The 27,398-nt window shown below is 38.3% G+C and overlaps 3 protein-coding genes across 5 annotated transcripts; 2 read left to right on the forward strand and 1 right to left on the reverse strand.

The window, feature by feature from the left end:
- Window positions 1-468: 468 nt before the first annotated feature.
- LOC122013907 (protein TOPLESS-RELATED PROTEIN 2-like) lies at window positions 469-11,493 on the forward strand. Of its 2 annotated transcripts, none has more exons than XM_042570120.1 (26): window positions 469-817; window positions 1,163-1,260; window positions 1,340-1,519; window positions 1,641-1,754; window positions 1,860-2,018; window positions 2,121-2,298; window positions 2,374-2,500; window positions 2,581-2,699; window positions 2,803-2,941; window positions 3,049-3,158; window positions 3,256-3,325; window positions 3,440-3,513; window positions 3,581-3,676; window positions 3,768-3,863; window positions 4,024-4,151; window positions 4,347-4,581; window positions 4,673-4,843; window positions 5,312-5,419; window positions 5,487-5,633; window positions 6,889-6,999; window positions 7,074-7,253; window positions 7,345-7,473; window positions 7,637-7,732; window positions 7,921-8,106; window positions 10,777-10,949; window positions 11,057-11,493. In XM_042570120.1, exons 2-26 carry the CDS (start codon window positions 1,181-1,183, stop codon window positions 11,274-11,276), a joined length of 3,426 nt encoding a protein of 1,141 aa, XP_042426054.1. In that variant the 5' UTR covers window positions 469-817; window positions 1,163-1,180; the 3' UTR covers window positions 11,277-11,493. The 2 variants fall into 2 exon arrangements, with proteins under 2 accessions (XP_042426054.1, XP_042426055.1); XM_042570121.1 differs by having other exon boundaries at window positions 2,581-2,690.
- Window positions 11,494-14,301: 2,808 nt separating this feature from the next.
- On the forward strand, window positions 14,302-21,585 carry LOC122014969 (cyclin-dependent kinase F-4-like). Of its 2 annotated transcripts, XM_042571541.1 has the most exons (18): window positions 14,302-14,403; window positions 16,487-16,726; window positions 16,803-16,869; window positions 17,027-17,380; window positions 17,453-17,531; window positions 17,840-17,908; window positions 17,983-18,072; window positions 18,151-18,289; window positions 19,253-19,355; window positions 19,430-19,482; window positions 19,561-19,627; window positions 19,841-19,949; window positions 20,236-20,301; window positions 20,443-20,511; window positions 20,615-20,681; window positions 20,759-20,878; window positions 20,994-21,089; window positions 21,218-21,585. In XM_042571541.1, the coding sequence occupies exons 4-18, from the start codon at window positions 17,373-17,375 to the stop codon at window positions 21,436-21,438; spliced, it is 1,356 nt and encodes a 451-aa protein (XP_042427475.1). In that variant the 5' UTR covers window positions 14,302-14,403; window positions 16,487-16,726; window positions 16,803-16,869; window positions 17,027-17,372; the 3' UTR covers window positions 21,439-21,585. The 2 variants fall into 2 exon arrangements, with proteins under 2 accessions (XP_042427475.1, XP_042427474.1); XM_042571540.1 differs by having other exon boundaries at window positions 16,487-16,869.
- A 1,745-nt stretch (window positions 21,586-23,330) lies between these two features.
- Window positions 23,331-25,823, reverse strand: LOC122014968 (auxin efflux carrier component 2-like). The gene is made up of 6 exons (XM_042571539.1): window positions 24,536-25,823; window positions 24,233-24,470; window positions 24,085-24,170; window positions 23,843-24,000; window positions 23,660-23,736; window positions 23,331-23,564 (listed from the first exon to the last, which is right to left on the reverse strand). The coding sequence occupies exons 1-6, from the start codon at window positions 25,794-25,796 to the stop codon at window positions 23,498-23,500; spliced, it is 1,887 nt and encodes a 628-aa protein (XP_042427473.1). The 5' UTR covers window positions 25,797-25,823; the 3' UTR covers window positions 23,331-23,497.
- Between the last annotated feature and the right edge of the window lie 1,575 nt (window positions 25,824-27,398).

Genomic DNA, 27,398 nt, shown 5'->3' on the forward strand with positions numbered 1-27,398 from the left:
TGGTCTTATGGAAATATGTCAGCCTACTTATTATGATATTCTCACTCCTTTTTCCGACACTGACGGCCTTTGTCCGGCTGACGAGGCGTGCGTGTTGCAGATGAGCGAGCGTGGTTTATCAGCTTCCGCAAATTGAGAGCAGGTTTTTTGAATAAACGGAGTACGAGGATGGGAGACGTGGCGGGATCTGGAAGCGTGTGTACGAAATGACGAATTTAGGCCCGGAAGTCGACCTGGAATGGAGAGATCTGGAGGTACCGCTGCCCTCGTGTCGAATGACGATTTCATCCTTTTCTCGCGCCTCAAAACCGACGCCAATCCGCTTTCCCAGAAAGCCCCTGCCAACGTGACGAGCGGTTCCCTTTTTTTCCCGAAAAATGCCCCTCGAGCCCGATCGAGGAGTGGTCGTTACGGGCAGGGGAGGGCTAATTTGGGAAAGCGTGGGGCACTTTACTTCCAGGGTTTTGCAGGTATAAAAGGGAGGAAGGAGAGGGAGAGGAGTCGGAGTCAGTCGCGGATGTTAAAAAGGCAGAAAGGGAACGGGTAAGAAAGAGAAGTAGAACTCGGCGGCTAGAGTGGTGGAGAAGGAACCAAAACGAGAGAGGGGGGAGGCGCACGAGCGCCGCTGGAACCCTAGAAATTTCAGGGGACGCGTGGATCTCCTGGGCTCGAATCTGCTGCGCTCCCGGTAAATTTCGAACGCGTTGGTTTCTGCCCAGGATCGGTCGGCGGATCGAGTGGCTGCGGTAGCTTCTTCGCGGTCTAGGGTCGGACGGAGTCGCTGACGCGATAGCTTTCGTCTTTCTGGTGGCGGTCGGTAGGGTTTTCTCTCCTCGTGCTGCTTTTGGGAGGTGGGTTTCGGGTTAGGTAGTGCGGAACAAGGGGGATTATTGGGGCTTTTTTGAGGGACCCGGTGGTTTATGCTTGTGATTTTGCAACTGGATGTAGAGGATTCGTTGTGAGATTTTGTTTCCTATTTTGTGAACTCAGCGACTTTTTTTTGGTTGTTAGTTGTGGAGGAATTTTGTTTTTTTTTGGTTCATCTTGTTTGTGTTTGATTCAAATGTCGGGTGTTGGATATTGAGATAGTTTTTGTGTGTGTGTGTGCCTTGTCCTTTTGCTATTGGTGCTCGATCTTTATCCTGGAGCATTTGTGATTTAGGAGCTCGGAGAGGGAACAATGTCATATTTGAGCAGAGAACTTGTTTTCCTGATACTGCAATTCCTGGACGAGGAAAAGTTCAAGGACGCGGTTCATAAGTATGCTAATGTTTTCTTTTAAGTCTAAAACTCTCTGTTTTTACTGAGTTGTTTTTTTAAAGAAATTGCTAAATCATAGGTTGGAACAAGAGTCCGGTTATTACTTTAATATGAAACACTTCGAGGATCTAATTCAGGAAGGGGAATGGGATGAGGTTGAGAAGTACCTTAGTGGCTTCACTAAGGTTGAAGACAATCGTTACTCTATGAAAATATTCTTTGAGATTAGGAAACAAAAATATCTGGAAGCACTCGACAGGTCAGTCTTTTTCTTTTCGGTTTATTTTTTCTTTGCTAAAAATATTTTTGAGGGTTTATATCAATTTTAGCATGTCTTGCTTATGGTAAATACATTAACTGATTTCAATCTCCTCTCCCAGCCAAGACAGAGCTAGGGCTGTGGAGCTACTTGTGAAGGATCTTAAGGTGTTTGCTTCTTTCAATGAGGATCTGTACAAGGAGATCACTCAACTTCTTACCTTGGAGAATTTCAGGTCTTTGTTTGAATTTGTAGAATTTTGAATTATGGAGGTGCTTCTGTCATCATAAATTCGATAAATCAGGATCACAATATTTCATCCTTATTTCCAATAATGCAGGCAAAACGAGCAACTTTCCAAGTATGGGGACACAAAATCAGCACGAAATATAATGCTTATGGAACTTAAGAAGCTTATTGAAGCTAATCCTATTTTTCATGATAAGTTAGCATTTCCTCCTTTTAAAACTTCACGGTTGCGAACTTTAATAAACCAAAGGTATTTTACTTTCTTCGGATTTTTTGTTGTAATCAATTTTGTGTTGTACATTACTATGCTTGTAGTTTCATAAACTCATTTTTTGTTAAATCTTTCTTCTAGCTTAAATTGGCAACATCAACTTTGCAAGAATCCACGCCCTAACCCTGATATCAAAACACTTTTTACTGATCACTCTTGTTCTATTCCTGCTAATGGAGCACGTGGACCACCAGCAAATGGCCCACTTGTGGGGTCTATTGCTAAATCTGGAGCATTTCCTCAACTTTCTGCTCATAGTGTAAGTGGAGTTAGATTTTTGGACTAGTAACTTGTTTTGACTTTTTAACTAATATAGACTCGTCTTCTGAATCAGCCGTTCCAGCCAGTTATTTCTCCACCTGCAAGTGCCATTGCAGGATGGATGACAAATCCTAACCCGTCATTATCACATGCTGCCGTGGCACAAGGCCCTCCGGGTCTGATTCAGCCTCTAAGCACAGGTGCTTCTTAGATATCAATACTGACTATTTATTAAAAGATATTACTTGTCTTATATTTGAGCTATGAGTTTTACCTCCAGCTGCATTCTTGAAGCACCCAAGGATGCCAGGCAGTGCTCCAGCTGTGGATTACCAAACTGCTGATTCTGAACATTTGGCAAAGAGACTACGAACTGGCCAATCAGATGAGGTATCAAAAGTATGCAGTAAAGATTTGTAACAGTTATCTTATTCCAACTTGTTTCAATTATGAAGATAACACATAATTTGCCATACATGACAATCAATGTTTTCCATTTTAGATGCAATTTCCTAGTGCAAGTCATCCACCCAACATTTACTCTCAAGATGATATTCCAAAGACTTTGGTACGGTCTATTAATCAGGGTACTAATGTCCAAAGCCTGGATTTCCATCCAATCCAACATACAATTCTTCTAGGTGGGTAGCTTGCACCCTTGCTTAATGGTGCACGTACAAGTTGTTTGTAACACTTTTTTTGATATGCAACATGATTATGTTATCTCTCATTTATTTTTGCTGTGTAGTTGGAACAAATGTTGGTGATATTGCTATATGGGAAGTTGGATCCAAAGAACGGTTGGCACACAAGACCTTCAAGGTTTGGGATATCAGCTCTTGTTCTTTGCCATTGCAGGTGGTCCGATCATACTTCAGCTCTCTCTGTCATCTCTATTTGCAACAAACTCAATACAGTGCAATTTCTAAGTATACTTTGTTTGATCTACCTATAGGCAGCTTTCATGAAAGATGTTACTGTATCGGTTAATCGATGCTTATGGAGCCCAGACGGTTCTATTCTCGGTATAGATATTATGTTTAATTTCTTTTTAGTCAAATTTCTCTTCCATGTTTCCTGATATGTATGTTGTAACATTTTTCTTAATATATTTATTTTGTAATTTATGATTCCTGCAGGTGTTGCATTCTCAAAACATATTGTTCAGACTTACGTTTTTAGTTTAAACGGAGAGTTTAGGCAGCAATTGGAGGTAAATTAACTAAAAATTTCCTTTATCATATGATGGTACTAGCACCTGACTCTTTGCCTGTCTCTAGATTGATGCCCATGTAGGTGGAGTTAATGACATCGCCTTCTCCCATCCAAATAAGAGTCTATCTATAATCACTTGTGGTGATGACAAGATTATTAAAGTGAGTCTTAGAGGATGTTCTTTTGACTTATTTAAACACATTATAAAAAAAACCCTTATTTTACTTTTATTCTTTCATGGTATAATGACAGGTGTGGGATGCTGCAAATGGGCACAAGCAGCACACTTTCGAGGGTCATGAAGCTCCTGTGTACTCTGTATGCCCTCACCATAAGGAGTCTATTCAGGTTTATTTCTTATGGACACTTCATTTTATTTTCTCAATTTATAACGTTCTTAATTAGAAAAAATTGACTTTAACTGTCAATTCATGTTTCCTTAGTTTATCCACCTAGTGGGATAAGACTTGATTGTTATTGTACTGATCCATGTTTCCTGTTTATTCAGTTTATCTTCTCAACCGCTATTGATGGGAAAATAAAAGCATGGTTGTATGATTGTTTGGGATCAAGAGTGGACTATGATGCTCCAGGAAAATGGTGCACGGCAATGTCTTACAGTTCAGATGGGACTAGGTGAATTCCATTTACTCAATGTATCATTGTCACTAGCTAATTGCTAGCCTGCACCATACACTTCAAAAACAGTTGGTACATCATGCCATTCATCTACATGTTACATTTTGAATATTCTAGTACCTTTTGCGGGAATATTATCAAACTCAATTCACTTCTAATTCTTTTTAAGTTAAATCTTTCAACATGCTGCAGGCTTTTCTCTTGTGGAACTAGTAAAGATGGTGATTCTCATCTTGTAGAGTGGAATGAAACTGAGGGAACTATTAAAAGGACATACTCTGGCTTTAGAAAACACTCATCAGGAGTTGTTCAGTTTGACACAACTAGGAACCGTTTCTTGGCAGCTGGAAATGAATTCATGATAAAGTTTTGGGATATGGATAACAGTACCATACTAACAACCACGGACGCAGATGGTGGATTGCCTGTTAGTAGTTTTTTTCTTGGCTTGGCTACTACTAATCTGTCATTTCCAAAACTCTCAGTTTAAAGTAACTTTTCTTTCTCTTGCGCCACAGGCAAGTCCACGCCTAAGATTCAACCGTGATGGTTCATTGCTTGCCGTGACAACAACTGATAATGGAATCAAGATCTTAGCAAATGCTGATGGCCAAAGGTTGGTAAGGATGCTCGAGAGTAGGGGATTTGAAGGGTCTCGAGGTTCTCAACAGATAAGCACTAATGTGAAGGTAACTTTTCACACATTCACTCTAAAATTCAAATAATATGGAGTGAAGGCCAGAACATTTTTTTTGTTTCAAAGATAAAGAGTAATAATAATTCTATGGGAACTTGTATTCCATTTGGTTTATTTGGAACTGTAATTTTATATTCTTTAATGTTCATTTGCTGCCTGATGCAGTAATAGTAGGCCTAATTGCCAATTCTATTCTTTGTTGCTAACAGAGTCTGTATAAAATTTAACATAATTTAAATTATCTGAATTATTATGACAATTTGGTCATCTAGCTTTAGTAAGCATAAGCATATAGCTATTTTGAATCTTAAAATGGTTCACTTTGGTCTTCGAGTTTTCACTATTTCATAGATGCTACATGATAATCTAAACTCTGATTGGAGTTAATTTACGGTTTATTTTGTTTGTTATATTTTTGGCATTTATGTTGGTATTTTTAATGGATCTCAACATTATGCAGCCACCGCTTATGAATGCATTAGGGGTTGTCTCAAACATTTCTAGTGCCATCATACCTCCAACTGAGCGACCTGATCGACTCTTACCTGCTGTATCAATGGGTAGTTTGGTAAGCCAATATTGACTTTAGCATAAATGGGTAGTTTAGGAAATATGATGTTAAATGAGTTGTGCAGGCGGTTGTGGATAGCAACAGAAATGTTGATGTTAAGCCAAGAATTCTGGAGGATACTGAAAAGAGCAAAGGCTGGAAGTTGGTTGACATTGTTGACTCTGCACACCTTAAAGCTTTGCTATTGCCAGATACATTGACAGCAAGCAAGGTTTGTTGATCTTTCTGCCTGAGAACTTTATTTCAACCAATTTGTAGGGTGGTGCTCTAATGATCATTGTTGTGTTTTGGTTCACAAGAATAATTATTATATTCTATATAAATTCCCATTTTTACTTATAAAAATAAATTCTGAATACTAATTCCTTTGGAATTGTGATCTCCCTAATCATAAGGAATAGTTATTCTTACTCATTTTGAAAAATAACTATTCATCTATTTCGTTCTTCATTTTTTTTACAACCCTCCTTGGTATATACAACTGGTATGGATTTGTCAGACCAAGTAGGTCAACTGACAGCACTCTGATTGGTAATTTCTCATGTGTAAGAGATTGCGTCTATGTCTCATGTTGGGCGTGCAAATACTAAATTAGATATAGTCACAAAGGGTTAACATTTTCTTGCAATTGCAACTTGCAGGCGTTTTGCTCGCATAAACAGTTTTGGGGTATGGAATCATAAAACATTTATTGCAGCATATTCTTTCTGTCTTTTAATAATATCTATAGCACACATTTACAAAAAGAGATCAAGTTGGATTTCTATTTCTGAACTGTACCAAGGGTTATAATCCACAAGCAATAAGATAATGTAGACATGATACTTGAAGACAACTATATGCAATCAATGGAAACTTGAAAGCTTGTTCAGTTAAGAAATTTATTTCATTATGGTGATTCCGTTGATACTTTTACTGGGGTAACTTGGAACCTAACTATGCTGCAACAAGCATAGATCTTTTCCTCAAGATTTTGACCATTGGCTCCTTGACTATAGTTTATCATGATTGCCTAACTAATGCGCCAATTTTAATGGAGCACACATGTCTCTGAACCTACATAAAGGAAGCATTCCTTGACCACAATTTTTTTTAAATAAAATGATAAGAGTAACAGAAATAGATAATTTTTACATGCCAACCAACATTCACACTATTGGGAAGAAATCAATGTACATATATCTAGGTCATAGATGTGTTAAAACACTAATAAAAAGGTAGTCAGCTACAGTTAATGCTAATTATTTGCTTACTGTTACAATGATGGCTGTGCTTGTGAATTCATTGTACATTTCTTTTATTTTCATTCTTTCATAATCTCAAATAGGAGGCCTTCGCCTTTTCTCCTATAACTATTTGGTTGATTGAGGGAACATAATTTTCTTTTTTTACTGGTGTTGCGCCTGTTGTATATACAAACTATAAGTATTTGGTTGATTCAGGGAACATAATTTTCTTTTCTACAGGTGGTGCGTCTGTTGTATACAAACTCTGGGCTATCTATACTAGCTCTTGGCTCCAATGCTATTCATAAGTTGTGGAAATGGCCACGTAATGAGCGGAATCCATCTGTTAAGGTAACAGAAGTTTTATTTGTAGTTTCTTACTGGATGCAAACATTTTCTGATGTATTCCTTTGTTGTTTCTTCAGTCAAATGCATCTACTACCCCTCAGTTGTGGCAACCAACAAATGGTGCTCTTATGACTAATGAAACAACCGATGCCAATCCTGAAGAAGTGACTGCATGTATTGCTTTGTCAAAGAATGATTCTTATGTAATGTCTGCATCTGGTGGCAAAGTTTCCTTGTTTAACATGATGACTTTCAAGGTTCACAATCTTCCATTCTCATGATAAATAGATTTTGGCTTGTTTGAGTTGAAAACCATATTGTTTTTATATGTTGTATGAAATTTCACAGGTAATGACAACTTTTATGCCTCCTCCGCCTGCTGCTACCTTTCTGGCATTCCATCCTCAAGACAACAATTTTATTGCTATTGGAATGGATGATTCCAGTATTTTAATATACAATGTTCGAGTTGACGAGGTTAGAAGTCATACTTGCTATTCTCCATGAGAAGACAAATGATCTTGTTTCTTTCTTTTGAAAGCTAAAGCAAAACCTCTTCTCTTCTTCAAAAAGTTAAAAATGAAAAATTCTTTATTATGCTTATGTCTAATGAAATTGTCATTGACCATGGCATTTTCAGGTGAAAACCAAGCTCAAGGGTCACCAGAAACGGATTACAGGCCTTGCATTTTCACAGTCGTTGAATGTCCTTGTATCTTCTGGTGCTGATGCCCAGGTACGTAGGTCTAGTTATACTATGTTGATATCATTATCAGATTATTGCATGGAGCTGATACAATTTTGACTTCCAATTGTTTACAACATGAGATTCTTGCTTTTAAGCCCTGTACTTGAGTGCTAATGTATCATAAGTATTTATTTTTAACTCCTCTGAAGGGTCAGTTTTGGTGAATCAAATTGCAGCTATGCATGTGGAGTATTGATGCGTGGGAGAAGAAAAAATCCAGATCTATCCAGGTGTCAGCTTCCCGTGCAACCCCTTTAGTCGGGGACACCAAAGTTCAGTTTCATAATGATCAGGCACATCTCTTGGTTGTCCATGAAAGTCAACTAGCAATCTACGACAGGAAGCTTGAGTGTTCGCGCTCAGTAAGTTCTGATCTTAACATGCTCTTCTGCTCTTCTTTGTTTATGTTGGAAGATTTCTTAATAAGGGTTTTTCTTCACTATGATTGGGTTCTTGGATTTCCCCCAATTCGATAATTGATGCTTGATACACAAAGGGGAACAATAATCTCAAATAAAAGATAAACATGGAAAATGGATCCCTTTTAAATATACTGACCAAAATAAAATTTAAAATAAATCAAAATATTATTTGAAAGAAATTCTTCTGTAGCTAAAAGGACATAGATGAAATTTGAAACAATTTTCCTACTCACCAAAACAAAAATTGCCTTAATAATATTCTCCTAAATAAAAGATCTATCAAAATATGTTTTTATGAAGTATAAAAGTTTAAAAAATCAAAATTCTAATTTGCATTATTCTGCTCCACCAAAGAAAATTCAACTCTTGACAAGTTGTAACTTTTTTAAGTCGTAAGTATCAATTGTCATCAAATTTGTTTATCATGATTTTCATGTCTTTCTTTTGTTTCCCTTTCTAATGAGTGGGGAATTGTGTTTTTTTTTGAGCAATGATACACACAAGGAAAAATCTCAAGGAAATTCTCAATGATAGACATATGAATTCCCACCATTTCACTTTTTGTGTGCCCCATCATTTTATGTGTCCATCCTTGAGTATTTCCTTGAGATTCTTTCCTTAAGCATATCATTTTTCTTTTTTTTCCCTTGTGGAATTGAGTTTTGACTTTATCTCTTGTTTTTTGGCCACCCTTGTCTTTATGGCCTCTTTGTAGGGACGATAATGGAGCGGATTAGGGTAGGGTAGATTTTTAACTACCCCATTCCCACACCATATAGGAAAATGAGACAAGATGAGATGTGTTATGGGATGCACTTTTTTTTTTGCACACAAATTTTGACGCGTCTTATATTCTGTACTTCCAAAATTAGTGGAGAGGCTTTAGAAGTTCAACAAAAGCCAGGTAGAGCACATGTTTTTTGTTTGTGTGATAGGGCATGCCTTGTGAACAAGCGGGGCTTGGTCTTTTGTTGACAAATATGGACACTAGGCAAGGAGATGGGTTATGATCAAAGGGAGGAAGAGGCCTTCCTTTTTTCCAGAGAAGTCAGAATCAGGGAAGTTGATGGATAGAGAATGACTGATGCGCAAGGAGCTCTAGAGTCAAACAATCCATTGAATTTGGGTGTTCCAAGCAACAACACTGGTTCAGGAGATGAGGCAAACGGTTGGCCTTCTAGGAGGATTGATATGATGTCAAGCATCAATTGTTAGGTAGCATGGCGATCTCTAGCACTTGTAGGTGCAGCTTTGTATGAGTATAATAGCAGTGTGAGTTGGCAGCTGTGGTTGATGCAAATGAACATGAAACAACAGGAAGTCTTGAGGCATGGGGTTGAACAAGAACAATTGAGAGATCATAAGAAAGAGTGCTAGGAGGGTTCCATAAAGAGAGCAATAGAGTGAATCATGAAGTTAGATCTAGCTGCTTGATGAAGAAAACAAACTAAAGGAATTTAACTCTCATACCACTTGTAGAAAATAAGGCCTGAATGCCCCTTCCGTATAGAACTAGGTCCTCTATATAAGGTTGGCAAATATTCAATTCAACTGACAAGGCAATAATACAAGCATGAATATCAATTTTTTTTTTTCACAATTAAAGAGAACATTAAGGTTTTTAAAGGAGTGTTAGGAAAGTTGCTTAGGACAAATAGGGAGGAGGGCTAATCTTTTGTACTCCTTATGTTGATATGCATAAGTATAGTACTTGATGAAAATTTCTTTCTAACATTGGCATAAAATCTCTCAAATGCCCTCAGTAAAAATTCTCAGCATGTTTAGTTTGTGTAAGTGACATTAGAGGAATCAAATTAATAGGTTGAACTCTTATGGTTTAGAAGTGTAACATAAAATTATTGTCACGATTTTATCAATTGGTAAATGTGAATTTCCAATTCCTAATTTCTCTTATCAAATCAACATAAAGGCAAATAGTAATGCAAATTTCCCTTTTACCCATTAATAAAATTGTTTTAACAAATCTATTAATATATCTGTGAGTCTCTGTTCATTACTTTGAAGTTAAAGTTTAATATTTACTCTGCAATCTACCAAGGTGAGTACTCTACTATGTGAATAAGAGACACGTATGGCTATTAGAAGAATTGCATTAATTATTTTTATAAAAATATATACCCTTTAGGTTAAAAGAGCACACCCTACAGATTATGATTAGCCCAAGTCATCCCGGTGACTCATAAATTACACCTTTCTTGGTTGTGAGAAAATTGGTTCTGAATCTTATTTAGATATTGATTAAATGTTCAAATTAGAGGATGTGCTAGCCTAGGTTGATATTCGAGCTTTCTTGTCATAGGTCATACATTGGAAATCTTAATGCTAGTATTTTTATCCTTTGCAGTATCATTTTCATTATGTTTTACAAAGTGGAAGCTTAACTATGTTCGTTTATTTGTTGAATATGGTAAAACCAATCTTGCAGAAGAATAAAACTTTTCCTGTGCCCTTGTTTTTAAATGTTGATTTAATTGCCCTTTTTAGTTCTCTCTTTCATGCTTTGCATTCTTCCTAGCGTGAGCATACTTTTCTATATTACCACTTATCAAAATGTGCTGGTTTAAAGTAAGGATCTCTGTTTTGATACAGTGGTGTCCTAGAGACATGCTCTCAGCGCCAATTTCACATGCAATCTACTCTTGTGACGGTTTGTCAGTATACGCTGGGTTCTCAGATGGTGCCATTGGAGTCTTTGAAGCAGACAGCTTGAGGCTTCGATGCCGGATTGCATCATCTGCTTATTTACCAGCGTCTATTCAGAGGTACACCTGAGAGTTTTACAGGATGACACATAATAATACTATCTCCTTTCTGGAATCATTAACAAACTGAAATACTTTTTTTTGTTCTTTCAACTTCTGGTTTCCAGTGCCGGCTCTTCACATCCTGTGGTGATTGCTGCTCACCCGACCGAATCCAACCAGATTGCACTAGGCATGAGTGACGGTGCGATTTACGTTCTGGAACCATCCAACGATGCAGATCCAAAGTGGGGATCAGCACCTCCCCAGGAAAATGGTTCTCTTCCTTCGTCCTCGAATCTAGTCTCCAGCAATAACCAGACATCAGAGCAACCCCCTCAGAGGTGACTTGGTTTCCTATAAACAGAGTGTAGATGTTTTGGTGCAAATGGTTTGGAAGTAGAACAGCTACTGTTGAATACAACCCTGGAGCTACACATTCTTTTTTTTTATTCAATGACAACATGCTCTCCCATTGTAAATCTGCTAGTCTTTGTGTGGCATAGATGTTTCGTAAATGTTGTAAATTATGCTGATACAATTAATTGACCTAGAATTGCTGTCCTTCATCATCCATTTTTATTATTATTATTAAATAAAAAAATAAAGCTAGCGATTGATAAACAAATATAAGATTCTTTTTAATTGATATATGCGGAATTAGATTGAGAATAGAGAACGAAATGAATTTTGAAAGATTTTTTTTTAAGTTTAAGTGAAAATTAATTTTCCACACGTGGTAAATTTAAAAAATGATAAAATAAAATAAAATAATCGATTCCAATTAGGAATAACAGTTGTGATAAATTCAAAAAAATGATAAAATAAAATAACCGATTCCTAATTAGGAATGACAGGATTGACTCAAAATTCAATATAATTGGTGATTGACAGTTGGTTGACATTGGTGAGTTTTGATCAACAAATATCATAATAAACTTGCCAACAAATCTCACAGATCAACATGAACTTCAGTTTAATACTAAAGAATTTTTCATCCATTAGTTTTCATAATATAAGAGAAATTTAGCCCATCAAAAATCTCCAGCTTTCAAATTTTATAAAAACCTACAAATGCACAACAACACTTAAAATTTCAATACTGCATATATATTTTAATCACCAAACCAAAGAACAAAAGACACCATACATTTGTACTAACTGCACTACGATAACTATTTTTTAATAATTTGGATAGCTTCATAAAAAAAACCATTAAATTGGCCAATGAAATTCATTGTGAAATCATCAAAAGTAAATAGGTATTTATTTGACTTATAAAATATTAGCACCCTAATTCATTACATCATCATCCATTGATACTAATTTTTTTTAAAAAATAAAACAATTAGAGAGTTTGGTCATGCATGAAATCATCGAACAATGATCTAGAAGACCCTTGCTTTTAGAGACCATACGTTTTTTGTTCAGGGCAAAGTTCAAAATCACTAGTAATTACAACAATTAAACTTGTGGAAATCAAGTAGCAATTGTAGCGCAAAAAAAAAGAAACTGAGAAATGGAAACGGATTAAATCTGCTAACACGACCAGGAGGAACCACTATTACCTAATTACAGAAAAGGTCCTCGCTTTCTTCAACACAGTAAAAGGGAGGGAGGTCGTCGGAGGTCGCAGAGCTCGCGGGAGGGAGGTCGCGTTCGGGAAGACGTTGGAGGGAGGTCGCCAAGGACGTTGGCAACGCAGTAGGGAAGCCGTTGGAGGTCCCTGGGCGTCAGCGACGCAGCAGGGAAGTCATTGGAGGCCCCTGGATGTCGGCGACGTAGCAGGGAGGTCGCTGGAGGGCGACGATGTTGGAGGGAGGGTGCAGGATGTCGCTGGAGGGAGACGACGTTGGAGGAGGAGGCCGCAAGATGTCGTTGGAGGCCACGGGAGGGAGGCAGCAGGAGGGAGGAGGGATGCAACGCTGGAGGTCGAGAGCGGCTAGGGTTTTTCGCGTTGATGTTGGAGGTCGAGAGAGAGGTTAAGGCTTTTTCGCGTTGGTGTGTGCAAGTGTTTTACACGTGAGGGAGATTTTATACCAGTTGTGTGGTCTAGGGGCGGACTAGGAAAACACGATCCAGAAGATCCGGTTTGCTTGGGAGGACAGATCCTTTGGTCCATTATTGTAGACCCTTGATTTGGATGGACCCTACCAATTTAAAGGTGGACTCCATCCAAATCAATGGTCCTCGAACAGTGGACCATCTCCTGATCTGCAAATTACAGACCAGAAGATCCGGCCCACCTAATCTTGGTCTTCATTCCCTTTCCATCTAATCATCTGCAAGTCTAAGTAAAACATTTAAATTTGATTCTAAATTAACTTTAAATAGAAATATACCATCTAATATGACTTATTTTGTTCACTCGGTAATTTAAAATCATATCAGCATTATTATTAATACTTTTTTTTATATAATGTTAGCACTAATTTGAAGTGCAAGCGACGACAACCACGATGAATTAATTAGCACGGATCGATTAATTAGGTCGGATGACCTAATTCTGTTCTTTGGATGACTAATTAATCCAAATAGCAATCATATCCATACGTTTCATTATTAAATTTTAAAATAAGGGTCTGAGTGATATTCCCATCTCAGTCCTTCAATTTTTAAATTTTAGAATTTATGCGCGTGCTCCGGGGTCTTCACAGGGTCAACCTCGAGGGCTTATTTGAAAAATTTTGCCAAACTTTTAAAAGGTCAAAAGTTGATGCTTTCTTCTCATCCAAAAGGCATTGTTCCCACCATTTGGTTCCTCTCAATCACGTATAAGAACTAATTGGATGCAAGTGGAAGTCAAATAGAAAGTTAGGTTAAAGTTTTATCGAGGATCAAACAATATTCAAATTTTTTTTCCTTTGCCTTTTTCCCCTAGTGAATTGTTCATTGATTAAGATAATAATTTCATTTAACAAAGAGGGATTTAAGATAGGGCCATCTTGGAGTAAAAACAAAAAAAAAAAGATTATATAGATATTTTATAACTTGCAATTTAGTCAGTCCACCTCTAATTTTTGGATTTTGAATTAATCATGAATTAAAGAGATGAATAGGGGGGCAATTGGCTATTTATCTAATTTTGAATAAATAAATTATAAAGTGAGTTTTTACTAGAATGTCTTATATTTATATTAAAAAATTTGGATGATTTTAATGTGAATGATTCAATAAAATTATTCGCCTTTTAATTAATAATAATGATGATGATGATGATTTTTAACGATTTAAAAAATAAAGGAAGTTTGTTCTATTTTTAAGTAAAAAATAAACAAAAGGGACAACAAGGAACCGTTTAACTCGGAACAAATCCCGCGGAGCAACTTATGCGGAGCGTGGGGGATAAATTAGACCGCTTGTTCCTCCGCCTGTCCCTCTTCTATTTATTCTTCCGATTCGCTTCGCTCCATCGTTCCTTCTCTACGGTCTCCGATCGCGGCCCGAGGCGACGAAGGGGCTTGAAGGCCGCTAGGTATCCTTCGTCTTCATTCTTTTTTCCCCTCTTATCTCAGATCATGTTCGCATCTTCTCAATTTGATTCGTTGCGCCGCTAATGGTAGATTCAAACCCTAGGATTGCGATCTGGTTATGGGGTCTTATGCTTGATTGGGTGTTTGATATGATATCTCGTTAGGCGTGAGGTTAGGATTTTGATCTGTAGAGGAATTTAGTGGATCTGAGGGATTGTTGTTTTTCCTTGGCTCGGTGTCTCGGACTAAGGTATCGAACCGCATGTGCCGTCAAGGGTGGGCATCTGGTCTTATGGATGCACGTGTTTATGGTTGCAAAAATATAGCCCTATTAATTTCCTGTTTTCAAATTCATGGCCAATCATTGCATTTAGGTTTTCCATAAGTTTGCTAGGAAGTAATATGTGCTAGATTCTTTTAGCATTGGTTGCTTTGGAGCCTTCGCTCTCATATCCCTGATGTAAATCTAGAAAGTTGTTTGTCTAAAGGAGGACTTAAATTTAATCTTAAGTTCAACCTTAGGCTTGACTTTGTTAGAGGGAAGGAAACGACTTGGAAAGAAAAGAAAAGAAAAGAAACAAAATCATAGGAAGAGCATAGGGAGATATTTTCCAGTTTTCCTTTCCTTGGAGGAAGGAAAGAGTGAGAATTTTTCCTTTTTTGACCCAGTCCATGAAGGGAAACAAAGAGAGAAACATAATTTCAAAATTTTATTTGTTAAAAACATTGAAAAGTATAAATAAAACATATTTTGGAAATAAATTTTGATTTTTTGGGGTTGGTTTGAACTCCAATGCTCATGAACAGTGCAGTTCCCATCCATATTGAGCAGAAGTATTGATCTTGACTGGAAAAAGATTTCCACAGGCATTTTCTTCCTTTCGTATTCATTTTGCCAGAGGAAACATCGGTAAAGGGTGGCTTTAGAAAAATTTCTTCCTCCTTGTTTCTGTTTCTATTTCCTCCCCTTGTAGGAAACACTGATTTCGTGCCATAATTTTATAAGGTAACCTGACAGTTAGCTTTTTTTCCATTGTAAATTAAGGCAAAACAACAAAATGACATAAATTATTAGAGCATTCACAATGGCGTTAATACCTGAGGCATTAACGCCGACGTGGATGCACGGTAGCATTAACGCCTTCAGTTCTTTGAACGCGTTAATGCATGCAAATAAAATAAAAAATAAAAAAAATAAAACTTTGGCATTAACGCGTGAAGGTGTTAATGGCATTGCGGATGCCCTTATTGAATCATTATCACTCGAGGTTTTGAAAGTACATATGGATAATTGCAGTAGAGCCACCACTTAATGCATATCCAGTATTGTTGCACATGCTATTTTATTTACTGCCCATATGTAAAAAGTAACACAGTTACACTGATAATAATGTTGAACATCATTATAGAAAGTATGACTTTGTGAGTTTTTAATTTACTGAATAATATATAAAATTAGTTCCAAAGTGTTGTATGCAAACAAATATTATGTCTGCTCACTAAACAGCTAAAGTAATTATCCTAAGCAATCTTGACTCAATTCATAAAAGGGATTTTGGATGTTTTCCTAAAAAATACACACATTTTTGTTTCTGTTTGGCAAAATTTATTGGATAAAAAGTAGTAATTGGGGCATGTTGAAATGAGATAAAATTTATTGAGACAATATTAACCTGTTTAGATATGACATCTTCGATAAGTAAATATTGCTAATGATATAACCTTGCCTGAAGGCCACTTCTTGATGAAATATTTGTAGCTAATCCAAAATGGTTGTGTCAAAAACAATTTCATAATGCTATGATTTGGATTTTGACAAGCTCTATTGCATAATCTTATGTGGCCATAACTAGATGCAGTGTAGGCCCTCCCTTCACTAATAAGTTTTATGAAGAGACTTTGTTAAAACAATGGTATTTAAAACCTTATTTTTAAGGTGCGTCAATGCATTTGACATTACAAACACATCTGTGGAAGTGTACTTGTGCATTCAACGATTGACATTACTGTATCTCCTTACAGGATTTTTTTAGCCAGATCTCTGATATTTATGTTTGTAACATTTTCTTTCCTTCTCTTTGCCAGGTTACTCATCTTCTTGTCAGACAATTATATTTGATACATGGCGGAAATGTGCTCTTGGTTGAGTTACTTTAAGTTCCGAGCCTTGTTTCTTGATGGAGTTATTGATCGGCGACTTTCTGTTCATGGATATTTTATGGTCATTTCTTTTGTCAACTGCACCTAGAAGTTATCTTGGAATCTACAGTCTGCAGAGGCAGCTATGCAGTGAAGTTGACTTATTTTTTATGTCGCTGCCGTATGGTTGGAATTCTTGCCTTTGTGTGTGCAATTAACTTTTGCCGTCAATAAAACTGACATTTTCCTTTGGCTTATATAGCCAGTACTTGTCTTGATTGGAGCCTATGTGAATCTCATGAACGTGCTGCACAAAAATAAAACAGCTGGTATGGTTTAGACATAAACTTTGATTTTGTTACTTCTACTTTTAGAATGTAATAATATGACTAGTATGGTTTAGGCGTCAAGTGATTTTGTTTCTTCTCTTTCAGAACTAAGAGTAACTAAACGATTAATCTCCAAACATTTGCCTACTTGTTTCAGGTGTCTTGCACTAGCTCTTCAGTGGTTGGTTTCTTTCTTTCAGTTCCCTTATGATTGGAGTGCCTTCTATCAAAAATGGAATCAATAAACAAGCAATAAATTTATTATTAACTGCCAGAAGTTTTAGTGCGCTTCTCCAGTTCGTTGGCTGATACAGTTCCTACAACCTACTCTCTTTCTCCAACATTGTATGGCCAACTTGCAGCCTTGAGATTTCAACTTAGGGTCTTGGCATTGTAATGATTTTGCATCTTCCCACTTTGTTTGCACATGCCTTTGGTCAAAAAACTTGATCATAGGCATCCTGATCTTTGCTAGGACAACAGGGAGTACAGAATCAGTCAAGATGGAAAGGTGAACATTGAATTACAATGGTTATGATGAGTGAATTATACTTTGTATTAGTTGAATTTCCTTATCGTGCAGGTACAAGGCAATCAAGGAAGTTGGAGATGGCACATTTGGAAATGTTTGGCGAGCAATAAGCAAGCAAAGTGGTGAAGTGGTGTGTTTCCTAAGAACGAATAGGCTTCTATATTTACTTTGAATTACCTTTTACTACTCCAGTATTATTAAGCAGGTGGATTCTGGATATTACTTTCTGGGGGCATTTGACTCTCCTGCAATTGTGACTGTTTTCTGTCGTTATCATAACTATAGATCCAAATGCTACGCCACATTATCTTGTTTATTCTTTGACCTGTGTCTCTGTGTTGTTAATATTTATAACATAGTGAAAATTTTGTGTAATTGATATTTTATAATCCAAATACCATAGGAAGAATGATTTTTTCTGACCATTGGCATTTACAGGTTGCCATTAAGAAGCTGAAACGAAAGTATTACTCATGGGAGGAGTGCTTGAATCTCCAGGAAGTGAAGGTAGTTTGGAATATTACATTTAAGCAAAACACATTTCCCTCTTCATTATTCTCATCAAGATGCAAATTTTCCAGTCTTTGCGAAGATTAAACCATCCCAACATTGTCAAGCTCAAAGAGGTTATTAGAGAGAATGATATGTTATACCTAGTTTTTGAGTACATGGTATGCCACTTCACTACTCCTTTTATGCTTTCTGGGTTTTTTTTTATTAGAGTTTGAATTGACTTAATCTCTATTCAGGAATGCAATCTCTATCAGCTTATGAATGAAAAGGGTAGATCCTTTTCAGAAGGTGAAATTCGGAATTGGTGCTTTCAGATCTTCAATGCACTGGCTTACATGCACCAACATGGTTATTTTCATCGTGACCTTAAGCCTGGTACTGCTCCCTCTCCCTCAAATATTTGTTCTGAAGATAAACAGTTTTCTTATAAAGAAAAGGGAAAAAGGGATACAGTAGGAGTGTTTTAGGGCATTTAAGCCAAGTTTTTGAAACATAATTATTATTTCTTAATTTGCTAGCCTTTGTTGTAAATGTATTATCATTCCTGTTCATGTGCATTTGGCCTCTTAAATTGCCTTCTAGGATAGTTCAACCCTTTTCATGGAGTGTTTTATTCACATTGTCTATTTCCTGCTTTTCTGAGTATCCTACTCCAATTTCATTTTAGGACCTAGGAGAGAAATTCATTTATCTCGTAAAATATTTGTTTTTGATGAATGATTTTGTCCTTGTCCTTTGGTTCCTTCCATCCAAAAGATGCATAGAGTCTTGGCAGCTAGAACACCAAGTGAATTATCAAGGCCTGTTTCTTGCTTTCTCTTCAAAAAAGTTCTCATTCAACCAAGTGGAAAAAAGCTTATATTTTTGCTTTGCAGAATTTTGAAAAGTTCTTATATCTAGTATGATTGGAGGCAGATTTTATCACTTAATGTTTTGACAATTACGTAGGACTGAAATTGCTTGGCTCATATGTGAGAAAGCTTTAGATAGTTTAAATCTGGCATGCTGAATTTCCTGCCCAATCATCTGTTTGTAATTTTTTGCTTGGTGTGGTATAGTTGAATTATGCTAAAAGATATCTGCTGCTTTTTAACTTGTGGTTCTTACTTCTTAGGCTTTAAGAAGATTGTTATGCATGCAATTCATTGATTAGGATAATTATTGAGCTGTAACAAGTGTTAAATGCGTGCCTTTTTTTGCATGCATTTTATTCACATTTATCACTTCTTATAATGCCATTAATTGCCTCTTTTCTAATGTTGGCCTTTTGCTTGTGCAATCACTTGTACATAATGTTTTGGCAAAGTTTTCTGATATGATGTATTATACCCTTTTCAGAGAACTTGCTGGTGACCAATGACCTCGTGAAGATAGCAGATTTTGGCCTTGCTCGTGAAATCCATTCTAAGCCACCATTCACAGAATATGTATCAACACGCTGGTAAGTATATTTCCCACATACACTTTGCATGTTGGGTTTTGACCCTTGTACTGATTGGATTTGTCATGCCTCAGGTACCGAGCTCCAGAACTTTTGCTTCAGTCTTCTGTTTATAATTCTGCAGTTGGTGAGTGGATTATTCATATGAATTTAATCATCTTTGCTGCTAATATGAGACTTGATTATTTTTTCCTTCAAATGTCAGATATGTGGGCAATGGGAGCTATCATGGCTGAACTTTTCTCACTTCATCCCCTATTTCCTGGTTCGAGGTACTCATTAAATTGTTACATGTTCTTTCTGAAAGAATAGGGTAAATAACATTCTTAAATTGTATTATATGTACTAGTGCTAATGGTCTTTGTTGAACATATCAATTTGTGCAGCGAGGTTATATATATACATATATATACATGACTGAAATTCTTTTGCTAATTGCCGCAAATCCTTTTATACTGCTTAGCTTATTTGAATTATAATTTCAGTGAGGCGGATCAGATATGCAAGATTTGCAGTGTTATTGGATCTCCCAATAGTTATTCATGGCCTGAAGGATTACAGCTTGCAGAGGCTAAGAAATATCAGCTTCCACAGGTGTCGTATATTGCTTTGTGATAGTTTTTCAGTGCCTTTCTTGATGATTTAATTATCTGAACTAATTTTTTATCTGCTATTGTTGAGTTGTGCATGCGAGAGCAACTTGACTTTCCTACATGCTGTATGCATTTTATTTTATCTAGCAATTTTTATCTCTAGACTTGGCAAAGATTTGCCTGTGTTGCTACCTTAGCTCCTTAATTTCTACTTCAGCAACATTGATTTCTCGTTTATGCTTCTGAAGATTAAAATGATTTGACATTTCTTCTCTTCATTGCCCCAGTTTGCTGGTGTCCCTCTTTCTTTCCTAATTCCTGCAGCCAGCAAGGATGCGGTCGACCTTATATCTGTAAGTCACAATGGATTAGTTTGGTCTTATCATTGAGGGCCCAAGATATAGGATCTTGGATCTTATCATTGTCGGCCCAAGATATAGGATCTTTTGATTTTTTTCCATTAGGTTTTTTATTTTTCACTTTTTGTTTTGCAGTCGCTTTGTTATTGGGATGCAAGAAAGAGACCCACACCAATGAAAGTTCTTCAACATTCTTTCTTCAAGGTATTGTGTTGGATAGTGGTCTCGTCCGATCTGATTATTTAGACCACTATAAACTGGACCAGTGATATGATTTGCTATGCTCATCTTATTTGCCAACTTACAGCCTTGCTTTTACATCCCCCCATCTCCTTCGTTGAAATCAGAGGGACTGCAGAAAACACCTTCATCAGGTTTACTCTCCGTGAACCTCTTGTACTTCTATTATTACTTTGTATCACAATTAATTTGTAATCTTCGTACAATTTAGCTGTCATGAAAAGCGCTTTGGTCTCAAAGAGTGCTATAGAGCACTCTGTTGGAGGTTTGTCCAGTACAAGGCTGGCAACAAACTATTCATTAGCTAATACAAATGACTTTTCAAAGCCAGGTGATTACTTGTTTTTCTGTATTTTATTGCGGTACTTGTTCTAATTTGCTTAGATTTTACTAAATTCATAGTTCCAACCTATTTTATTTTATTTTATTTTATTTAAAATTTTCAGGTGTTCAAAGAAAATTAGAAATGAATCATCAGGAAAAGATCTCTTATAAAGGTGTTAAAACATATAAACAGCAGTCAAGTTTAAGAGACAACCACGGTACCTTTTTTCCTACAATGAATACATTTGGCAAATTATTTTTATCGCATGAAACTAAGTCATTTGATCAATATAGTCATTAACAACAATTTGATGGTGTTCCTTTAAACCCTTCCTTTTTATGCCAGGCGTTATTGATGGAGACGGTGCCAAAGGGAATTCAAATTTAGTAGACAAATTGGCTAACTTAAAACTGAACTCGGAGAATGTCAAGCTGCCGCACCTGAACTACCGTCCTGCGAAGCAGTTGCCGAAGGAAGCAGTCTGGCACAGACATGCTCGTGTTTTAGATCGGCCTAAGGAGGTTCCTCTTGCTCCAACCTACTATACTAGAAAAGTCGCAGGCTGAAGGTTGTATATCAATAATACTTGATCTAGCTTGGTTTGCCCTCTAGGGCACCATTTTCAGTGTGATGCACAATAAAACCGCACTGAGTGTTATGTTTGCTTATCCTTTTGGTACTGTGTTATCTTGTATCATTTGCTTTCAGATTCAGCTTGGTGTGGTAAGACATTTTAGTTTCATCACATCCTACTTTAAGCAATATGCCGAATTAAGTCCCCAGCAAGAAGGAAAGGTGCAGAAGCAACGGCGACAGCGGCCAATGATAATGATCGGGGATTTTAACTTGGATCTGGTACATGTTGGTGGCATCGACGTGTTTACATGGAGGGATTTTGTTTAATTTAATTTTTTTGAAAAAAAAAGATTAATAATAATTTATTTATTTATTTTCCATGTGTAACAATTAAGAATAAAATATATTAACCATACACATTATGTATTTGCTCATACACATCAAAGAACAATGTACAAATATATAAAAAAAAAACAAAATCGATTTATTATTAGTTTATTGCTGATTTCAAATATAAAGGAGACTACCAACTGTCTAATTATCATTGAGTCGAGCTGGCTGAGCTAGATTTAGTCTGGTTCAATTGGAAAAAGGTACTCGATAGTCAATCTAATCCGACCCCATTGAGTTAATGGTCTCATTGTTTCAATAGGATGAGAATGACTTTCGATTATTGTATTATATTTAGGGTTTAGGACAATCACTGATTGAACGAGCCAGAGGATGTAATTTCAAATTGATGTGAGACAATTGCTGCTTAATCATCATTATAGATTGTTACATGTAGAGTTAAATTAGAGGACAACGTTTGCGTCTAAGATGACTCGATGTTTAGTGAGAGACCATAATCGTCTAAGACTATAAAGAGCGAATAAATATGTATGATTGAGCAATTAATTAAGATTCTAAATAGACCTAGAAGTCGTAAGAGTAGTCATGGTGCAGGGCAACATTACTTATGCATCCAAGATTCGATTTTCATACAGGGCATTATTACACCCGCAATGTTTGCACTACTCGGACTGTTGGACTGTCGCGTAAAGAGTCGCTCGCACTATTGTATCCCATGAAAGAAAGGGAGAAAGTTGTCCACTTCCTTCAAGATTAGTTAGACCCAAGACTCAAATACTTAAATTATCACAAAATATATATATATATATATATATATATATATATATATATATATATATATATATATATATATATATATATATATACCAAGGACTATCATGAAATTAACATTTGACCAAAATAATTTTTTTTAAAAAATGCCCGAGGGTAACTAGACAGAGTTCTAGATAGACTTAGAGACCAATCTAGAAGGAAGAACAAACTAGAAAAGGATAAAAAAAAAAAAACAAGTAAACATGTCTAGATACAAGGCGAGCATTGAATTCTCCCTTTTCGTTGAGACAATGACTATAAGTTTTTTCGAGAAGCATATATGCGAATTGTCCAAATCATCTAAAGGGGCCCCTAAAGTTGTCCAAATCCATACCATCGTCTTGTTCGATGGGCTTCTTTTGGCAAGAAATAAAAATAAGATCATTTCTCGGACAATCAATAAAAAAGCGGCACCTCTTGGCATATTACCCAAATAAGTATTCTTTTTTTTTTCATATATCTATATTTCATTATTTTATAAAAAAAGACCAATTTTTTTATTAATTTTAATAAATAATCATCCCCTTTTTTGCTTTTTTAATCATAAAATAATGGCTATGGTAATAAATGCATGCATCCCTTGCACAATTAGGGTTCCAACTTCCAAGCTCAATTAAATTTATATATTTTTTTGTAAAAAAAATAAATCTTGAGTTGCCAATTCACGCACTCACACTGTCACACATCCCAAAATAATTAATAAAAAAACAAGGTTTATATATTAATATATATTCTAATACTCCTCACATGCATGCATCATCAGCTCTCACACTAATAATAATCGAGCAAATTAAATCCTAATCAAATTAATTAATCAGGACTACCTTAATTAATTAATCAATTAATCACTGTCACTTCCTTTCCTCTCTCGAAGCTATAAGCTCTCTATACTCCGAGAAGAACGTAGTAGAGGATGGTGATGGGGAGCGCAATTAGCATGCCAAAGATAACCCTGAATGCCAACGTAATTAAGAAATATTAATATCGTAATTTTTTTAAAAAAATGTTTTATTAATGAAAACAAAAATTAATTATGTTATTACTTACGCAGTGCTGAGGATGTCAGCATGGCAATTGTACTCCTTGGCAAATACAAATGGAACAATGCCTTGAGGAAGAGCTGCCTGAATATATATATATATATATATTTATCAAAAAACAGGAAAAAAATAATTAATGAAAATAATTTACTGTAATTTTTAAATTTCAAATCTTAATTTTTTTCCGTACCTGCACGATGGCGACATGGAGCAGAACTCCTCGGAGCCCGACGGCGATGGCGGTGGCTGCGATCACCGCCGGTCCCGTCAGGAACCTCACCGCCATCGAGAACGCCGCCACCGCGTTCCCGCACGCAATGATCTTCGGTTGCAATGCCATGAACAATCCTAAAAAAATCATTTTGATAAAATTAGTATACAAAAAAACATTTTAGTGTTCTTCAGCAAATTAATTAAAAATGAATCTTTTACCTAAACTGAACATGGCCATTCCCAATCCTGCGTCCGACAGGATCGATATCGATCCCTTGATTATCGTCGGCATCTCGATGTTCCACCTGGATTTTTCACACATTTTTAGTTGATCGTGAGATCGCGTGGAGTTGATGAATGACCTGACCTGAAGGAGACGAGCGACCAGATGAGGCCGAGGAGGCTGGAGTAGGTGTTGGGGTTCCTGATCAGCTTCCGCCACACCATGATGAGGATGAGCCTCGTCATCACGCTCGCCGGCGGCATCCGGTGGCCGCCCTCCACCAGCCCAGGCTCCGCCGCCGCTTTCTTCGGCGCCGCCACGTACGGTGATCCGTTCGCTGGGAACTTGCCGGCCTTCAGGCCGTCTTCTACGTCCACGTCGCCTGATTGCGGAGGGTGGATTTATGAGATGAACGGCGAAGAAGAGGGGTGGCGGTTGGTGGTGTACCTTTGGGAGTTGGGATTTCTTGGAAGCGGGCGGCGATTTTGGAAGGGTCCATGATGCCGCCGGAGGCTGCTCTGTTCACGGCGTTCCTTAGATTCGCCTCCGATCCGGGGGAAGCGCTGGAGCTCCAGACGAACATGTGGAGCTCTTTGTTGTTGCTGGCGTTGTGGGGCGTGGCGGTGCCGCTTTCTTTGTTGTTCCTTTTTCCGCCGGAAACACCGGTGGTGCCGTTGTTGGTGATTCCGGAGAGGACAGGGTTGGGAGCAGGGTACGCGGCGGCGGAGCTGAAGAAGTCTCCGCTCCGGCTCCCGCTCATGCTGTGCTTCCCGCCGCCGGCGGACGGCTTTTGTTGGTCGTCCTCGGGGGCGGCGGCGGCGGCGCGCGGGCTGGTGACCTTGCTGGAGAACATGGCGTAGAAGTCGGTCTGGTTGAAGCTGGAGGCGCGCGGCGTGGGCTCGCGCGACGACTGCAGCGAGTAGATCTCGACGCCGGTGAGGTTGGAGGCGCGCGGCGTCATGCCGGCGGACGCCGCGGAACGGTTGTTGTAGTTGTTCTGCGACGACGCGGCGGCGGCGGCGGCGGAGCGCGCGGCGACGATGGAGGAGCTCGAGCGGCGGACGACGACGTGGAGCTTCCCGTCGCGGCCGATCTCGGTGTCGGTCTGCAGCAGCTCCCGGCCGTTCAGCGAAATCACGTCGGAGTCGACGCGGAAGGAGGTGATGGATCCGGCGATGTCGGCCGGAAACTGCTCTGCGATGAGCGCCTTCGCGCCGCGGTACTCGAAGAGGAAGAGCATGAGCGTGTACCACACCACGCTCTGCATCACCACGATCTGAACCATGAGGCCGCCGGAGAACTCGCCGTACATGGCACTGAGGAGGGGGATGCCCATGACGAGGGTATTGGGGAGGGTGGCGAGGGAAAAGAGGGTGATGCTCCAATCAAGGCCGCCGCCAGCGCTGCCAGGGCGGAGGAAGCGGCTCGGGAGGAGGTTGTGCCAGAGGAAGAGGGCGAGGAGGATGACGAGCTTCTGAAGGGAGTCGGCGGCGATGAAGTGGAAGTTCATGGCGTAGATGTTGTTGATGGAGATGAAGTGGAAGGACAGCAGGGGGACGGCGAAGACGGCGACGAACCGGTTGATGCCGGAGCACTGGTTGGGAGTGAAGATGTTCCACCACCGGACGGAGCCGTAGGCCAAGATCATGGCCACGTACAGCGGAACCACTGCCGCCAGCACATCGTAGATGTCCTTGCCGTTGATCATGGCCGCCGGCGAGGTGGAGAGAGCAGCGAGAGATGACTCTGTTCCAGTTCTACAAACAGAACGTAAATATATATCATTTTTATTTTTAAAATATGATTAAAAAATTATTTCCAAAATAAATAAATAAACGATCCAGATTAAACTCGTCAGAATCGTGTGTCTCGTAGAGGCGATTTCATGCAAATTTGCCTAAAGCTCCCTGCAGTTTAGCTTAATCTAATTGATGAAAAAAAATGAATTGCAATTCGAACCTATAAATTTGAAATTATATCAATGATTAAAAATTTGTCAAGTGTTTATTATTTTATCGTACGATGTTAATACGATCGATAAGAAGTAGAACAACGTAAAATGGGAAGGAAAAAAAAAATCATAACTAGATATTTTCATTACACCCTAAATTGACCTAAACTAACTAACACCCCTCCAAACCCTCAAACTTGATCATAAATAGTCATGAGGTCTCTAGTGACTAGCGTATGAGGTGTTGCCACCATGATGTCTGAGGTAAATATCTTTCTTATGTGCTAATCACTATTCCAAAGATTAATAGCTATATGTGATTTAACATATTTATCTTTTGTTACCTTGATCACAAGTAGTCATATCTCTTGTATAGGTCTAAACACTTCCACTATACCCTAAATTGCCCTAAACTAGTACCCTTTAAACCCTCAAACACGATTGATTCTGCCCTGAAGCTGAGTAGACAGCCATTGGGTAGTAACGTGACGTGGGTCTTCGTCTGCGATGAAAGTGCTCCCCTCCTGCAATCACAAGTCGTTAGTGTCAAGCCGGGAAGGGGTTCCCCGTGACGGTCCTCCGACAATCAAGTTACACAACAGCCGAAGAAGAAAATAGAGTAAGTAAAGAAGTGAGTAGTGGTGCTTCCAAGACGTTTGCGCCTACCTCCGCGGATGGCCACCTCTCCCCTTATATAGAGTCTCGGCGGGCTGACTGCACACTTCCCGGGCAGACGCGCATTCCCAAAATTTCCCTAGAAGCTGATATCGGGAAAGGGTCCCTGACGTCTTACTATAACGGGGCGAACGCATCTCTGTCAAGGCGGTGAAATCTTCTTCCGTACGATTTTCTATCAATCAGCGTCGTCAGCCAGCGACATTGACTCCCAAGAAGATGTTGGAACGTATCCCCCGTCTAATTTGTCGACCGCTAGTCTGATTGAACTTCCCTTGATCGTCCTGACCAGCCAATTCCCTGACCCCTTATGAATATATCAGATCCGAACGACGTGAGTGACTTTGGTTTCGGTGCGCTACAGGCTAACCCAATCCTTCTTGAATTCTTCCGGTCGATCGGCGAATTCTTCTGACCGATCGGCCTGTATGGACTTCCGCTCGGCTAGTCCTCTTGCTGACTACATCTTGGTTTTGACGTTCATCTGAGCGTTGCACTTTCTTGGGGGGGGTGGGGCTCCTAGATTATCACTTGATCAATGATCATTAATAGTTATTTGTAGGTCCACCTAAATTGCCCTAAACTAGTACCCTTTAAACCCTCAAACTTAATTAATCACCAGTAGCCATGCATGTCACTCTCTTGTGTAGGTCTAAACACCTTCACTATACCCTAAATTGCCCT

The sequence above is a fragment of the Zingiber officinale genome, chromosome 8B (assembly GCF_018446385.1).
Source record: "Zingiber officinale cultivar Zhangliang chromosome 8B, Zo_v1.1, whole genome shotgun sequence".
NCBI classification, from domain to species: domain Eukaryota; kingdom Viridiplantae; phylum Streptophyta; class Magnoliopsida; order Zingiberales; family Zingiberaceae; genus Zingiber; species Zingiber officinale.